At 32.0% G+C, this 15,006-nt stretch overlaps 1 protein-coding gene and 1 long non-coding RNA gene across 4 annotated transcripts; both read left to right on the forward strand.

Moving 5' to 3' along the window:
• The first annotated feature begins 2,061 nt into the window (after positions 1-2,061).
• LOC103496585 (protein PIGMENT DEFECTIVE 338, chloroplastic) lies at positions 2,062-6,012 on the forward strand. 2 transcript variants are annotated; one of them, XM_017046478.2, is made up of 9 exons: positions 2,062-2,256; positions 2,327-3,158; positions 3,256-3,330; positions 3,428-3,499; positions 4,364-4,444; positions 4,535-4,632; positions 5,230-5,355; positions 5,439-5,487; positions 5,583-6,012. In XM_017046478.2, exons 1-9 carry the CDS (start codon positions 2,093-2,095, stop codon positions 5,742-5,744), a joined length of 1,659 nt encoding a protein of 552 aa, XP_016901967.2. In that variant the 5' UTR covers positions 2,062-2,092; the 3' UTR covers positions 5,745-6,012. The 2 variants fall into 2 exon arrangements, with proteins under 2 accessions (XP_016901967.2, XP_016901968.2); XM_017046479.2 differs by having other exon boundaries at positions 2,112-2,256; positions 2,335-3,158.
• Positions 6,013-8,917: 2,905 nt separating this feature from the next.
• LOC103496663 (uncharacterized) lies at positions 8,918-12,748 on the forward strand. 2 transcript variants are annotated; one of them, XR_007819578.1, is made up of 5 exons: positions 8,919-9,498; positions 10,671-10,873; positions 11,642-11,685; positions 11,751-11,958; positions 12,039-12,748. It is a non-coding gene; the product is annotated as an uncharacterized LOC103496663 (long non-coding RNA). The 2 variants fall into 2 exon arrangements; XR_007819577.1 differs by having other exon boundaries at positions 8,918-9,498; positions 11,642-11,958.
• Positions 12,749-15,006: the final 2,258 nt, after the last annotated feature.

A 15,006-nucleotide genomic window follows, 5' to 3' on the forward strand; every position in this document is an offset into this window, starting at 1 on the left:
CGAAACACTGATAGCCGCAGAATGAAAATTTGAACGAAGAATGGAGGAAAGGATATTGTTCTCGAAATTTTAACATATTTATTGTCTAAATTACTTTCAAAAAATAATTAATCTTGTCTTCCTAAGATTAGATTTATAAGATTATGTCATATACATCTTCTTCCTTCGTCCTAGTCTACCATATATTCTTAATACTCGATCACTACATCAAATTAAAACGTGAGCGCTACATAAAAAAGGAAAATCTATGAAAATAGCAAATATGAGAATAGAAAATAGAAAAATAGCAAACTTTTATTTTTTTTTTATGATTTATGGCAAAACTAACTGCCATAAATATTTTTCAACTTATTTTTATCTGAAATTACCCCTCCACGGATGACAATTGTCCATATACAAAAACAATGTATTTGTTTAGATCAAAAATCAAACAAAATATCACATCCACTTATGATAATTATTAACTAAATCAAAAAATTATTATATTGTTTCAGAGATCACTACACATATTCAATTGGTTTCAATATCCCCTAATTATCCTGATAAAATCAACAAATTAACAAAAATAACTTCAAATATTCAATTTTTTATTTTTCGAATTATAGATTCAAAATTATATAATGCAATAATTAATTATTAGGATAATAATTAAGAAATTAACAAAAAAGAATTTCAAATATTCAATATTTTCCTTTTTATAATTATACGTTCAAAATTGAATCCCTCCCTAAAATCATGGCAAAAATAATGTTTTAACAAAAACATTAAAAAATTAACAAAAATAATTTAAAAGATTCAAATTTTAAACGCACGTAGATACCGATCATTCCCTAAAATCATGGAAAATATAATGCAAATAATTATATTTGGTAAATTGGTTAAGTTTAAATTCAAAATTCAACCCATCCCTAAAATCATGCCAAAATTCAACCTCGCACTCTCATCATTTTTTATTTTCTAAATTATTTACCAAAAAAACACACATAATAAATTAAGTTTACATTCTCTTCATTTTAACATTTTTATTTTCTAAATTATTTATGAAAAATTATTAATTTTGCATTCCTAAGATTTTACCATGTCGGTGTATTTGTTAAGATAAAAAAATCAAATAAAATATCACATATCACGAATACGGTGTATTTGTAAACAATAATTCTTAACTAAATACAAAAATATTATATTGTTTGAACAAAGAAATGTCATTAGTTTTAACATCTCATAATTATTAGGATACAAAATATAGTGTATTAATTTTAGATTCTTAAGTTAAATTCCTAAAATTATGCCAAAAATAATGTACAAATTTTAGATAATTTATTTTGTTGGGTGTTAAAGTTATTTAAGTTTGGAAATTAAGGAAAAGAAAAAATTAAAAAATATATATAAATTTTATAATATTATAATATAATATAATATAATATAATATATATAATATGAATTATATTATTATTATTATTATCATTATTATATATTTTTTTAAAACCCTAAATTCATCATAATCTGAAGCGAGTGGCTTGTTCTGCTTCAACCTGTGTTTGTCCACGAAGCTCTGACCGTCGTTGTCGCATCTCCACAAATCCAGTCGCTGCCATCACGATCTCCCATTCGCATGGAGCTTGTTGCACCATCCGTCCTTATCTGTAGCACGCTATCGAACTAGGGTGTGCTCTCCTCACCATTGAAGAAGCCTCCATCCTCGACCAGTTATATCCCAAGTGTGGGTGCATAGTTTGTATTAATTATAAGATATTTATGGATGTGGGTTGGTGCATAATTTGTATTAATTATAGGGTATTTGTGGATTCTGTTACATATTTAGAAATCACATTTGTCAATTAGGTAGGAGCATTTAAGGCTTTGTTCTCCCATCTGTTACTTAAAAAAAAATCTATTTTACTATTTTTTCAATTTAAAAATAAAATTGTCGTTCATCCATAATATACCTCTAATTTTGCTTTGTTGTTGTAAGCCTTAAAAATACCGAACAGCTTGAACCCAAAACAACAGAAGTCCAACGTGTGGCCTACTACCGACGGCCCATATTACCCATTGCACATAGTCGGGCCCAGAAACAGTCGCGCCGAATAATATGAACAGAACGGATAATGCAGTTGCAAAATTCGCACTCATTGAATCCAAAATCTTCCTCTTCGGCTCTTTCGATTTCAATCCCAGTAGTCTGCGACGAAGCCGAGCTCAGCTCATGAAGTGGCAGCAAAAAAAGGATGCTAATCCTTGCGGGACTTCAAACCTGTAAGTATCTTTGCGTTCCCAATTCGTCATTCGAGTCTCAAGATTTCTTAGTTTCATCTAATTCCGTTAGGAATTCAGCATTTCTCGCCGTTCCTAGATTACCAGTTCAACGAATCTCAAACTCCAACTTGTGTTCCACTTCTAATTGTTCTGATAACTGTAATAAGTCTAAGAAGTTGACATTTCGAAGAAGAAGTAGCGTTTTGTTGTGCTCTAGGAACGATATTTTTGATAATTTATCGAGCACCCAGTTGCCGGATAAGCCTCTAGTGGATGGAATTCAAGAGATTGATGAGATTGGTCTGCTAAATAAACCTTCTCCTGCTCCTATAAGCAATGGGGTTTCATCAGAAATTGACGAAGAGGTTGAAAATCCTGACGAGAATGAAGCCTTAGCACCATTTATGAAGTTCTTTAAGAATAAAGATTCTGCAGATGAAAAAGAAGAAGAGGATAAAGCCCTACGAGCTTTTGAAGAAAAAATTGATGGTGATGACGAGACCGAGATAGCCAATAAGTTGAATGTTGAGTACTATGAGCCCAAACCTGGGGATGTTGTGGTTGGTGTGGTTGTCTCGGGTAATGAAAACAAGCTGGATATCAACGTGGGGGCGGATTTGTTAGGAACAATGTTGACAAAAGAAGTGCTTCCATTGTATGACAAAGAAATGGAATTCTTGATGTGTGATCTTGACAAGGATGCTGAGTCTTTTATGATGAATGGGAAGATGGGCCTGGTGAAATATGAGGATGCTTTTAGCCGTGGACAGGGGCCAGGGCGCCCTGTTGTGGAGAATGGAACGGTTTTATTTGCAGAGGTTTTGGGAAGGACACTCAGTGGTCGGCCATTGCTCTCAACTAGAAGGCTGTTTCGACGGTTGGCCTGGCATCGAGTGAGGCAGGTTCTTTTCTTGATTAGCTTCTCTGTTTTTTGAAGTTTCCGTCTTGGGGGCACAAAGAAGAAATCTATATATTAATTGTGGTTCCCTTGTTCGACAGATAAAAGGACTTGATGAGCCAATTGAAGTTAAAATATCAGAGTGGAATACTGGAGGCCTTCTAACAAGAATTGAGGTGTCCATGCTACTGTAGTTAGTATGGTTTTAGTTTGTATTTCTTCTTTCCGGTTGGCTTATGTTTCGTTTTTGTTTTGAACTTTTGTGTTATGCAGGGCTTGCGAGCTTTTCTTCCAAAGGCTGAGTTATTGAATAGAGTAAATAACTTCACAGAGTTGAAAGAAAATGTGAGTAGGTTCCGGTTTCTTCTATGTTTGAACTGTAATAAACATTATATCACCAAAGCATTTATGGTTCACCCATCATTTAGATGATATTTTCACATTTAATTGAAATCACTGTTGCCATAAGATTATGAATTTATGTCTATGAACATCGACTATATCTTTCTTTCATGAAAATATTGTTGTACTTGTCTTTTAGACTTCACTTCGTCCTTCCAGTGTCTACAACATTTGATGGATCCCTGCATTGTGCTTTCCATTTGTTACATTGAAAATTTGCTGAAGACCTCAAATCCCTCAGTACCATTCTAACCTCAGGTTTCCTATTGTAATTGGACAGAACATAAGACGGACTTTAGATCATAAGGTTTTCTATTCTCGAGTTTGTGGTACAGGTTTTTTTTGTTTTTTGAAAAAACATCATGGACGTCAATTTCTCTATGAACTTTGTTTGCCTGCTTTTGTTGTAAAAGTTCTGAAAGCTTGAAAAGAGGAGGGAAATTGTGATGCTCACTAGGTGAAAAAGACACGCCCATAAATAATTGCCTTACAATTTTTCCCTCTTCATTTTTTTGAATTCTCCGACTTAATAAGAAATGCTACTTCCTTATTCTAAATGACGTGGTCATCATTGTTGCCCTATTAGTTTGCATCCACATTCAGTTCTTATTCACATTTATTCAAATTTCTTCAAATTGGTGCCTTCTGCATCAGCGGCCTCTGTGTCTTGAACTGCACTTTTTTCTATGTCAATGTTAACAAACACTCTCTACTTGCTGCAACATTTGATTGGCATAATTGGACAAAAAGGAAGGTATGAATGATCTTAGCTCACTGTATTGGACCTATTGGTCATGAATTGTGCAGGTGGGACGTCGGATCTTTGTGCAGATCACACGAATAGATGAAGCTAAGAATGATTTGATACTAAGTGAGAAACAAGCTTGGGTCAGTTTCAATACTGCATTTTTCAATGTTTTCTCCTCAGACATTGCATGAGTACAGACACCAAGAAATAGCAGATTTTGTATGTCTCAGGAAACGTTATACCTACGTGAGGGAACACTTCTTGAAGGGACCGTGAAGAAAATATTTCCTTATGGAGCTCAAATAAGAATTGGTGATACAAACAGAAGGTGAGTTTCAATTTTGATTGCCTGCAAACTTCTCCCGAGTTGCGCAATCTTAGTATATTTGAAATAATTTTCTTAAAAGAATTAGTGGTTGATTATTCTATTACTTTCTTGTTACAAAAATGGCCAAACTCGACTGAGACAATGGCATAGTAAGTATCGCAATTTACAACAATGCTCAAAACCTTTGCAGACATAAATCTCTATCTTTTTTAAGTGACGGACCCAACTTACTAGTGATCTTCCCAAGCATGTTAGACTGCAGAGTTCTAACTGGATCCAATAGGATCCAGTTCTTATTTACTATTCCTCGAATCATCGGGTTCTTAATTAAGTGATGCATTTGCATGGTTTCATTTTTATCTTTTTAAGATATGTAGTGTATAATTAACATGAGATGTGAAGAACATCTTTAAGTATGCATTATCCTGACTAGAATAATACCAAAGATAATCTGTTCAAGGAACACAATCTATATATTTTTTGCTATAAGTCAGCTAGTAATTATTTCTGCTTTGACTGGGCATGGTATATTTTGCTGTTCTTATTAATATGTAGTTTCTGAAAAATTGTTGATGCTTTCTCCTGAATGTTTCTCAGTGGGTTACTCCATGTTTCGAACATAACCCGTGCCCGAGTTACCTCGGTGAGTGACTTACTTACAGTGGGTGAAAAGGTCAAAGTTCTTGTCGTGAAGTCGATGTTTCCTGACAAGATATCTCTAAGGTAATTCAGGATATATTACTCAATATAACAGAGTCGTGGTTGGTTTATGTGCATCTAATGACTGATCATTTTGGACTTTACAGCATTGCAGACCTTGAAAGCGAGCCTGGTCTCTTTATAACGAACAAGGAGGTAGTACTTTACTCATTAATGATCTTCCTCACCATTGAACATTTTCTTTGAAATTTGACTAAATTCCCCTTTTCCTTCTCCTTTTCCTTTATTAGAAAGTATTTTCAGAGGCCAAGATCATGGCAAAAAAGTACAGGCAAAGGCTACCTGCGCTTGACGGCATTCCCAGGCTCGACACTGCTCCAACTACAGATCTTCCGTTTGAAAACGAATCGAGCATGTATGCAAATTGGAAGTGGTTCAAATTCGAAAGGTAGCAGTTAAGTTAAACAATCTATCTTTTGTGCTTCCCAGCCATTATCTTACTCCAATGGAAATAATTGGTTATATATATTCAACTGGGCCAGAGTTCCCTTAGATTAACGAATTCTTTTTCGTTGCCATTTATCACTAGTCATTCCTATTCGAATTTGAGAAATGATACAATCCAGGGAACAGGGAAGTGTAAAAGATCAAATTTTGAACACTATTCTGCCTTGTTCAGCTGTTTAATTGATGTTCTTACACAGTAAGTTAAATTTTCCATTTTTGTTGTTGTCAGTGTCTACCTTTTCATTTTTACAAGGGCACTTGCAAAAAAAGCAAAACAATTTATAATAATTAAATTCATAACACACACATTATTTGTAAAAATGGCAAAAACAAAACTCATCTATATATACAAGATGTAAAAATATCACAAATGTTTTTGTTAGTGATATACGTTTGTTCTTGATATCCTTTAGACCTTGATGCACTTGATACTCTATGATAAACTTGATATGCTCTTGATGAACACTTAATAAACCCGATGCCCTTGAAATTTAATGCATGTATTTTTACTCCAAAATAATTTATTGATTGAATGTTTATTGTTGTAGGTTGTTGTAAGATATCGTTGATGTTTTTGAAATGTTGATTATTATATATTATTGTTGATACTTTCATATATTGTTAATGCATTTGAAATGTTACTTCAACTATTTACAGATTGATGTCTGATATATATCCTGGTATTTAAAATGTTTATATGTTTATTGTTTGGTGCAGGATAACCTAATTTGTTGATGTATTTAAAATACATGCACTATAATATTTAGGGCTTCTTGCACATTTATCATAATTTGTTTAACAAATTAGATTTGTAGCACACTACTTTTGGTTTTGCAAAAATGTCAAAATCTAAATCCAACCTAGATTTGAAAATGGAAAATTACAATCTTGTCTTCAAATGTGCTTCGCTAATAAGTTTGATACACTTAATATACTGTTGATAAGCTTGTTATACTTCACTAGTAAGTTCAATGAATTTGATAATCTTGATAAACGTGATCTTTTTGATATACTTAATGTACAATCGACGTATTTAGTATTCTTTACTGATATACTCAATTGATTAAATACATTTGACATACTTGAAGTCCTATTGGTACATTTGATATACTATTGTGTCAATTCAAGATTCGAATTTCAAGTCAATAGTTATATTCTAAACGATTTAGTTTTCATAATTGCATCAATACAAGTCCTCAACTTTCATAATTTTAATAATAATTAGCTATGATATTTTGAATAATTATATTAGATTATCATCCTCTTGAATATGGATATGTAGTGTATAAGTAACATTATACAAATAAAATGTGGTTGAAAAATAATGGAAAATGAGAGAAAAACAGGAAGGAAATAATAATAAAAGGAAAAGAATATGAAAAGGTATTTGGAGATGGAAGCTGAGCCAGAAATTCAGCCAGACTTGTCCAGTCCACAATAATATTTTCTCCCCACCAAACCCTTTTCTATTACCCTTATTTGCTTTTAATAATAATAATAATAATAATAGTAATGTTTCTTTTGGTATCTTTTGCTCATCTTCATGTTTTATACAACAAAGGGATTAAAAATATTTTTTCTATGGTTAATTTTGTACATTAATGGGCGTTAATTTAATGGAGGCTTGACTTTGTTCAACTTGATTTAACTTTTATACTTTAGTGTTGTAACGGCCGCTCATGGAATTGTTGAAAAATATGAAAAACAAGAGAACAAGAGATGGTCGTTTTTTCGGTGCTCTTTTGAAAATGTAGCAACTAAATTAAACCCAAAATGAAAGTCAAAATCGTAAAAAGATTTTCATTTCTTTTAGTTCTTTTTACCAATAATAACAATAATAATAATAATAATAATAATAATAATAATAATAATAATAATAATAATAATAAAATGTTTACATTTTATATTAAAATCCGTAAAGGATAAAAACTCACTACAGTTATTTTGTCCTGAATTGCAAGTATTTTGTCTAACTTTGATACTTTTTATAATTTCTTGATTAAAGGCATATTCAAACCAGAATTGTATCAAATGTTAGATGTTAGATAGAAGCACGTAATAAAATAAATGTTAAATTCTATTTTGATTCTTAAATTTTATATTTTGTTCTATTTTGATCACTCAATTTTTAAGAAAATACATATCTCAGTCTATGTCTTTAAATTTCCATTAACTCTCTGACAAAAAGATGAGATGCCTTCTATATTTTCTATTAAAAGAACTACTCTTAAAAATTTAGAATTTTAATTTGTAATTTAGGACTATATGGTAAAGTGATGTTTTATAGAAAAACTTAAAAAGTGATTGTCTTCATCATCACCATTTCCACGCTTTATTATTCTACTCTACTTTCTCAACTCATTTGCTAGATGTTATTTGTTTGCATGCAAGAAAATTTTCTCTTCCTCCGAATATTTATTTGCAATTTCGTAGAATTTTTTTTAATACATATGTTTTACTCATTAGATTTTTTTAGTTTATTTTACCCGTTGACATTAATATTAACATCAATATGTGAGTTTTACTATTTTATTCATTCTATTCAATGCCTTCCTTCTGATTTGCTTCAAGATTTCAATTTAAAAAAAAATTGAAAACAATCCTATTGATGTTAACCCCAAAATGTGAGATTTAAGTTTTGGAGAAACAAATAGCAAGATTAGTTTTTAAGTTGGGTTGATTTGATTATGTTTGTCGGTTGGCATAAAAAATTTATAGAATAGATTAGTAATTTTTTTGTTATTATCGATTTAATTAATATGATGAATAATCCAGAGCCTAATCATCCAAATATAGAAGTCGCATCATCATTTCATAAGAAGTCAACGGAATTCTAACAACATGGATCAAAGTAAATTTTCTTCAAAAGTTTGGAGACCAAAATAAATATTTTTAAAAGTTTATGGATTAAAATAAAGCAAGATGTAAAGTTTAAGTACCAAAAATAGAATTTTAACCTAAAATAAAATAAAAGCTCTCTTTCATTTAATCTTGTTTAAATAAAATTTAGGTGTGTTTGGGCCTCGATTTTAAGGGGAAAAGGATAAAGAATTTGGGACAAATCGTGTTTGGTTCAAGTGTTATGTTAAATGAGAATTGAAGTTATCCTAATCCTCATTTTACCTATCTTCTCCTACCCATTTTCCTTACTACAACCCCAGTAACCCTATAGAGTCATCCGGTCGATTTCCCTCGTTTTCCTTTTCTTTTCCGTTCCATTTTCCTCCATCTTCCTCTGACTATCTTCCCCATTTTTCGATCTCATCTCCCTTCCTCTTCACTCTTAAATGAAATGAAAGGAAATTTACATTTCCTTCCTTCTTTTTTCGAAGCATCGGCCCTTGTTGTTCGTGTGCGATTTTTGCCCTACTTTTCTCGATTTTTTTGTCCCTGCCCTTGAAACCCATTTCCGTTTTACAATAGTGGCATTTTGACGCTGCCTCCGAAACAAAACTCACCCTCTCTCACGGTTGTGTTTCGTTGATCGATTGCCTTCGTGTGTTACCTCCAAAACGTTTCTCATCCTTTCTCCATCTTTCCAATGAACCCTTGCCGCTTCCCATCCTTGACGGCCCAAGAACGAGTTCACTACACTTTTCTTTCGATCGAACGACCATTAATGTCACAGATGCTACACTTGCTTGGTGAACGAAAGCCGAGTAGGGGCACCATGGCAGGGGTCGTCGATGTACACCGAAGGTATGTTCAACCCATGATGAGTAAATTGGTGGTCAGTCACTAATGTTTTTTTCATGTTGGTACATTTTTTGGGTCCAATATACATTTGTTTTTCTATCGCCAGTATATGTTTCAATTTCAGTTGAAACTTGTTTTTTCAATGGTTCTTCTGTATTTTTGTTTCTTTACTTTAGCCACTATTTCTTTATTTTAATAGTTTTGATTTAGCCATATGGAAAATTAAACTATGGAAAGATTTGTTTTATCTTCTGTTTAAAATAAAAATATGGAAAGATGGAACCATCATTTCTTTATTTTAGCCACTGTTTCTTTAGTTTAATGGTTTTATTTTAATGTCTGTATCTTTGTTGGGCACCCATTCTGTTTCATATGTTTATTTTAAACAAAGGCTAAACGTTTATGTACTTCTGCATTTTTGTTTCTTTATTTTAGCCTCTCTCCATCTTTCCACTTGTTTCTTTATGATTTTGATTTGCCTTCATCCCCATTCCATGTTATTATGACTGCATCTAAATTAAAAGAAAGGTTCATTCCATTTATTCCTCACTTGTTTTTTTGTTTCACTCTGTCTTCCTCACATGTATGGATTTGTTTTACTCTGTCTTCCTCACATGTATGGATTTGTTTCACTTGTTCTTTTGTTTCCATGGTTGCATTGAATTGTGGTTATTGCCTCCTTGTTTATGTTGAAACTGTCTATTCCTCTAGCATTCTGTTTTTATGTCAATAATGTAATTACTATTATGTACTTGTGTTGAAAATTATGTCCATGGCTACTTTCTTAAACTTTGACTGTCACTTTGCAGAATTGTCATCCTCATTTGTCAAATCTCCTATTTTATGAGATTCAATTTGATCTTTAATGCTTGTTGCCTTATTTATTACTATGTTCCCTTTACTATATATTTGGTTCTTCCCCTTCTTGCATTCCATTCCTGAGTGTCTTCCAAATTTGGTGTATTTTCATTACTCTTTGGTATGTGCATCAAATGTTCCATTCTTATTAGTTTTTCACAAGAGAAGACTGCTTCACTTACTCTGTTTTCTCCCTATTGGTTTCCTCATTGGTTTGAGGTTCGTATTTTTCTTAAAGTACGTACTTCCAACTAGCCGACGTAAAATCTTGTCATTAATCATCAAATATACGTTGCAAAATTGCCTTGGTGCATTAGATGAGACGTATATCAAAGTCAACGTTCCAGCAAGTGAGCGGGCTAGGTATAGAACACACAAGGGGGAGGTCGCTACAAATGTCCTTGGCCTGACACGAAAGTAGATTCCGTTTATGTACTTGTCGGTTAGGAAGGATCAGCTGTAGACTCATGCATCCTTCGCGATGTCATTTCAAGACCTAATGGCCTGAAGGTGTCCAAGGGTAACTACCTACGAAATTGTACGTATAAATGCAATTTAGAAATTAATAACTACAATATTTTAATCATGCAATGTGATCACAAGCTATTACTACCTAGTTGATGTTGGGTACCAAATGCAGAGGGTTTCCTGACACCCTGCAAAGGCCAACGCTACCACTTGCAGAAATGACGTGGTGCTGAAAATGCACCTTTAACGTCCAAAAAGTTCTTCAATATGAAGCATTCGTCTGCGCATAATGTAATCGAAAAAGCATTCGGTGTCTTGAAGATTCGGTGGGCGATACTGAGGAAAAAGTCATACTACCCTATAGAAGTCTAATGTTGCACAATACTCGCATGTTGTCTGCTGCACAACCTTATCAATAGGGAAATGACAAACTTCGATATACTAGACGACATAGATGAGGTTGATTCGATCCACGAGACTACTGCCAGCGATGGCATACATTACGTAGAGACCTCCAACGAGTGGAGCCAGTGGAGGGATGAGCTTGCTGATAAAATGTTTAGTGACTGGGAGTTGCGTAACAAGTAGAACAATTAGTGTACGATAATTGAATGTTTTTAGCATTCATTTTCATACTTAAGTATTGATTGCACTGGGTCTTATTTTATCATAGTTTTTTAAATATATTTGTTTCGAATGTATTGATTACGCAAGTAAATGAATGGCAAACTATTTTTCAGTAGAAGTTGAATGTACTATGTATTTGTATTGTAATCGTAGGGAAATTAATGACACTAATATTTTTGCATTTGATTTATAGCATGACAACTGCATCAAGACTACCTAAGCACAAAAGAGGAAGAGGTAGACCTCGTCGAGTTAGTAAATTCTGGTGGCTGGAGGTCTGACAATAGAACCTTTCGTCCCAGGTACCTAAATCAACTTGCGAGAATGATGGCCTTCAAGATCCCAAATTGTAACGTTCATACTTCAACGATCGATAGGTGAATAAAATTGTTGAAGAGAATGTTTCATGTGCTAGCCGAGATGCATGACCTGACCTATAGTGGGTTTGGGTGAAACGACGAATAAAAGTGCATCGTCGCAGAGAAAGAAGTGTTTAACGATTAGGTCAAGGTGCATTATTAGTAATTTGAACCATTACTGTAGTATATTTACAAAAAGTACTAACCATTTATTATTGCACTTGAACACAGTCATCCGGCAGCGAAGGACCTCCTTAATAAGTCGTTTCCCCACTATAAAGAACGACCGTATGTTTTTGGCAAAGGTCATGCGACGGGAGCCCGGGCCGAGATTTTTACAGAAGTTGGGTCTAATGATCCTGCTAGGTATGAGGCATTTGCCGCTAACGCTGCACCAGATATAGAATTCCAGCCTATGTACAATCAGGGATTGGTCATGTCATCTGACGAATTAATGGGAACAAGAGTCGCTCGGGTAAGTAAGGATAGACATGTTTCGAACGGGTCTAAGTAGAAACGTGGAGGACAGCTCACAGACAGTGGGGACGTAATTCCGACTGCGATTGAGTACGTAAATGTACAACTTAACTGCATTGCTGACGAGCCTGTCCTAGTTGGAGGCCAAACATGACAAGAGTTCATCTGACAGTTGAGGGTCATCCCTGAGCTGACATTGATGAATAGGTGTCGCTTAATGCGTATAGCGATGTGTAATGTGGACGACATGAAAGCTTTCCTTGACGTTCCCGACAAAATGAAGTTCCTGTACTACAACATTATTCTTAAGAAAACTCATGACCACTTTATTTTTTCTATTTGTATCAGTGGTTTTTCAAACTTTGACTATTTGTTCTTCTTATTACGTGTTTTTGTCTTCTTATCGTATGAACTTCTCTTTGTATTCAAGCTTTTATGGTATGTATTTTCGTTCTACTTTCATATGTAATAGTATCATATTGTTCTACTATCGTATAAATGTACCGTTTTTGTTGAATGTTAACTAGAAGTTCTATTGAAAGACTATTTTCCAATTACGTACACGTGGACAAAAATTGTTTCAATGCGCTAATGGATTTACAAGTTAATTTTGCATGATAGAACACAAGAAAAGAAAAAATAAAATTAAATAGGACTCATCTTAACGATTTAGAAAACAAATATTTTGTTACTCACGGGGTACGTAAGAAAAATATTTGAAAACGTATATTTGGGTTATTATAATTACATAAATGAATATTGATAATTTACAAAAAAAAAAAAGATTATATGATATGTTTTAAATTCTTATATTAATATTCCTTATTAAAAAAATATCATAAATCCAATTAACGTAATCCTTGCGCAAACGAGTATTATCATATACTACACTCATAACTTTTCCCTTAAACACATTTTATAATAATACTACAATAATAATTTTTCCCCCGTTATTATAACCCTATTATCATAATTCTCCCAAACGCATACTATTATAACACTACCTTTCATATTCCTTTCCCCCAAACACATATCACCATGACACTACCAATAATGACCATTATCCCAAACATATATTATTATAACACTATGATTATCATAATCCTATGATTATTATAATCATTTTCTCTTATAACTCTTTCTTTCCCCTAAATGTACCCCTAAATTATATTTTTTTAGTCATTTTAAAAATATTCAGATAACTCTTTTTGTTATTATGAGTTTAATGCATTCTTTTTCATTTTTGTTTTTAAATAAACATTCATTTTCTTGTTTGTTGTTGTTATTACTATTATTAATAAATAAGATCGCACTGAGATTATGAAGAAAAAGAAATAAGATTAAAATTTATTAAATTATAATAATGTCCAAAAGTTGTCACCTCCTGTATGTCTTTTTAATAGGTTTGGGGCTCCAGACTTTAAAGCTATAAATTGCCAATAACTTTTCCCCTACATATCCCCTAACTTTATCTTTCTTTATCAATATTTAAATCATCAATTTTATTCTATATTTAAAATAATATCAATTTGTGGTTGTTTCTTTTTTTAATTTTTTTTCCAACATTTTACTCCAATAATTAAACAATAATTTAATCAGATAATTAATACTTATTTGTGTCTTATTTTCTCTAAAATGTGTTTTAAGTGCAATTTGGATAGAAGAATTTGAACTCGAGACTTTTTGTTATTGAAAAGATATAGATGTCAATTAAGGTAAGTTCATGTTGACATTTGTGTACTATTTCATTGTTCCTTGAGTCAAACACGTAGAGTAAAAAACGATATTAATCGATAATTTTAAAATATTTAAAAATTGATTAATTCCACATATGTAAAATTTAACCTAATCCTAATTTGCAATTTTATATTTAATAAGTCGTTAAATTTTTTAAAATATAAAACAGATAAAAATTTATTAGACACAGAATGAAAAATATTTGCAAAATTCATGTTGTCTCAAATCTATTTGCAAAAGTAGTGTTAATTCTTTTTGTCTTTATTACTTTTGGTCTTTTTGAAGGACTGAATTCCCATTTTTCTTGCTGAAAATCCAACTAAATTTGTTTCCACCTTTTTTTTCTCCTTTTACTTAAAAACACCTTTTTCTTTAGTTTTTTTAGTACCTTTGAATATAATTTATCGAAATCAATTAATAAAATATGAATTAATTTCAAATTTTGGTCCTGCAATCTTAAAATTAGTTATTATAAATTTAAAACCTAATATTTAATTCTTATAGTTCCATAAAACCTCTTATAAATTTGTATTAAATCATATTCTATTAATTGATTTCAATCAATTAAACTCAAATATATGGGAAAAATGTATTTTTGAGTAAACATAAAACAAGTCATAACTTTTGATATTATACAATGACTTAAAAAAAATGATTTTCAATAAGAAAAATAAGAGTTGAGTCTTCTATAAAAACTGAATTCTTCTAAGTTCGGTCTTGCAAAAAGATCGAAAATAACGAAGATAAAATATTAATATAACTTTCACATATAGTTTTGAGAGAAGCATGATCTTATTTCAATAGTTGATCCGTAAGAACCTTTATATATATACTAGATTAATCTAAGTCTAGCTCTATCTTTTCTACATGTTGGATGAGATCTCAAAAGTAAAAAACATAATTAACAAAAACGGTAACCGTAGGGTAAAATACATACTTTTTTTTTAAGGTATTGAATTCATTAGTAGAATTGAGAATCAAACTT

Source organism: Cucumis melo, chromosome 3 (assembly GCF_025177605.1).
Source record: "Cucumis melo cultivar AY chromosome 3, USDA_Cmelo_AY_1.0, whole genome shotgun sequence".
In the NCBI taxonomy this organism is placed as follows: Eukaryota; Viridiplantae; Streptophyta; class Magnoliopsida; order Cucurbitales; family Cucurbitaceae; genus Cucumis; species Cucumis melo.